The sequence below is a fragment of the Olea europaea genome, unplaced genomic scaffold, assembly GCF_002742605.1.
Source record: "Olea europaea var. sylvestris unplaced genomic scaffold, O_europaea_v1 scaffold464, whole genome shotgun sequence".
In the NCBI taxonomy this organism is placed as follows: domain Eukaryota; kingdom Viridiplantae; phylum Streptophyta; class Magnoliopsida; order Lamiales; family Oleaceae; genus Olea; species Olea europaea.
Genome location: NW_019262951.1, coordinates 396,832 through 399,804, shown reverse-complemented (window position 1 = coordinate 399,804; position 2,973 = coordinate 396,832). Strand labels below are relative to the sequence as shown.

At 36.2% G+C, this 2,973-nt stretch overlaps 1 protein-coding gene across 1 annotated transcript; it reads left to right on the top strand.

Annotated features, from left to right (window-relative positions):
• Positions 1-1,147: 1,147 nt before the first annotated feature.
• On the top strand, positions 1,148-2,451 carry LOC111388181. The gene is made up of 3 exons (XM_023012865.1): positions 1,148-1,400; positions 2,058-2,253; positions 2,379-2,451. The coding sequence occupies exons 1-3, from the start codon at positions 1,148-1,150 to the stop codon at positions 2,449-2,451; spliced, it is 522 nt and encodes a 173-aa protein (XP_022868633.1).
• Positions 2,452-2,973: the final 522 nt, after the last annotated feature.

Below are 2,973 nucleotides of genomic sequence, written 5' to 3'. Positions count from 1 at the left end.
TCATACCGTGAGATGCTGGAATGAACTCATGCTATTTGGTATCAGAAGGAAAATGCAGAGCATCACCGTCAATTGTACAACGAACAGGATAAAGGGCAAGTTGGAAAGAGAAAATGGAATGGTCAAGACAAAGGAAAAGGAAAATGGAAAATAAGAAGGCTAACATTGAATCTAGTGACAGTAAGGCTATAATAGCTGTAGTTGAGCTTTGCCTTAAGTGTGGTAAGCCTCATCGTGGTGAATGCTTGTATGAGAAGAATGCTTATTTTGGTACAGTAAGCCAGGACTTATCGCTAAGAAATTCCCATGTTTACTCAAAAGAAGGATGATAACAATAATTAGAACAAAAAGGGAAAAGCACAAGTTTTTATAATGTCTCAGAATGATGCAGAGGAGAACTCAAACATGACAGCAGGTATTTTACTGATATCTGATATACGTAGATGTACTGTTTGGTTCAGGAACTACTCACTCTTTTGTATCAATGTCTTTCATTGTTAAATCTAGTAATACTTGTGATAAGTCAGAAAGTACACTAGAAGTTAGCATTCTTTCAGGTAGAATATTAAATATAGATCGATTAACTAAGTTGGTGAATCTTGAAATTGAGGGAAAAACATTAGAAGCCAATTTATATCTAATAGAGATGAAAGTTTTTGATGTGATTTTGGCATGAATTGGTTATGATGTAATTATACAACCATTCGTTGTAGAGAAATGGAAGTGTCTTTCAAAAACTAGGAGAAGAACAATTTTCTTTTCTAGGAATAAAGACCAAACCCCATCTTCAACTATTATCGGCCATACAAGCCAAGAAAGTGTTGAGAAGAGAACATCTCAAGGGTTTTTCTTAACGTCTCAGGAGGAAAACATGCAACAAAAAAGATTGAGGACGTATCAGTAGTACAAGAGTTTATAGATTTATTTCCAGAAGATCTACTTAGTATTCCACCAAATAGACAAGTGAAATTCACAACAGATCTAGTATTCGGAGTGGCACAGTATCTAAAGCTCCATACATAATGGCTCCAAAGAACTTCAAGAGTTAAAAATTCAGCTACAAGAATTGTTAGACAATGACTCTATTTGACCAAGTGTATCCCCATGGGACACACCAGTGTTGTTTGTAAAGAAAAAAGATGGAAGTATGAGGATATGTATCGACTATAGGGAGTTGATTCGTTTGACCATCAGGAATAGGTATCCTTTCATGAAAATTAAGGATTTGCTTGATCAATTGAATGGGGCTAAGGTATTTTTCAAGACCGATTTACGATCTGGATATCATCAATTGAAGGTTAAGGTAAGCGATATACCAAAGACAACTTTTAGAAATTGTTATGGACATTACGAGTTCACAGTTATGCCATTCGGGTTGACAAATGCTTCAAATGAATCGTGTATTTCATTAGTATTTAGATCAATTTGTCATAGTCTTCATTGAAAACATTTTGATATACTCCAAGAATAAAGATCAACATGAGGAACATCTTAGAATAACACTAGAAATATTACGCAAGGAGAAGTTATATGCCAAATTTAAAAAGTACAAGTTTTGGCTAGAATCACGATCGGGAAGCAAATCCAAATAGAAGAACTCACATTGGATTTAGGGATAATCAGGCTCAAACTGATGACTTCCACCACATCAACGTGACACTCTACTGCTGAGTTATATCCCTTCCCTGCCCCCATTGAGAAATAGAAAGAGTTGGATTCCTTGGAAGCTATGGAACTTGGGTGTGGGTCTTTGGAATGGCTTTTTCTTTTTATTTATTATTTGTCATGTAGTTACTATCCAAGGAATTGAAGTAGATCTAGTAAAGGTAGAAGCAGTGACTAATTAGGGGACACCGACTATGCTGATAAAGTTCAAAGTTTTCTGGGATTGACTAAATACTATCGAAGATTTATAGCCGGATTCTCCAAAATAGCTGGACCAATGACGTAATTGACAATGAAAAGAGTAAAGTTTCAATGGATAGATTAGTGTGAGCAAAGTTTACACTAGCTAAAGCAACGATTGGTTACAGCACCCGTGTTAACCATACCTGAAGGTTCGGCAAGGTTTGTTATATACAGTGATGCATCAAACCAAGGCTTGGGATGTGTACTGATGCAGCATGGAAAAGTGTTTGCCTATTCGTCAAGCCAATTGAAGCAACATGAGCAAAACTACCTGACACATGATCTAGAACTTGCGACGGCAGTACATGCACTAAAGATATGGCACCATTACTCATATGGAGGAAAGTACGACATTTATACGGATCATAAGAGTCTCAAATATTTTTTCGCATAGAGGAATTGAATATGAGACAGAGACGATGGTTGGAACTAGTAAATGATTATGATTGTACTATTCATTTCCATCCTAGTAAGGCTAATGTTGTCACTGATGCTCTAAGTAAAAAGTTAATGGGACAGCTGGAATCATTACCTACTACTTAGATGGAGTTAATTAAAGACTTGAAGAATTTATGAATCAAAATGGTTACCACGCCAGAGTAAGTCATTGCTCGTTTAGCAACTTTGTGGTTCGACCTACTCTTAGAGATCGGATCATAGAAGCACAGAGTAAAGATCTATTTTTGCAGAAGATCAAAAACAAGATTGGTACTGATAAGAGAAAAGATTGTGGAGTAGCTTTGGATCAGGTACTAATGTTTAAAGGAAGAATTTGTGTACCTACGGACGATGTTTTGAGGAATGAGATATTGGAGGAGGCTCATTTCACACCATACATTGCATATCCTAGTGGTACGAAAATGTATCGAGACATTCTAGATACATTTTAGTGGAGGAATATGAAAAGAAGTACATTCTTTTTTGTGGAAAAATCCACAGCGTATCAATAAATTAAAGTAGAACATCAAAGATCGGTAGGATTGTTAAACCCATTGGAAGTACCTGAATGGAAATGGGAGAATATCGCAAAGGACTTTGTTGTAGGATTTTCAAAGTTAGCAAGAG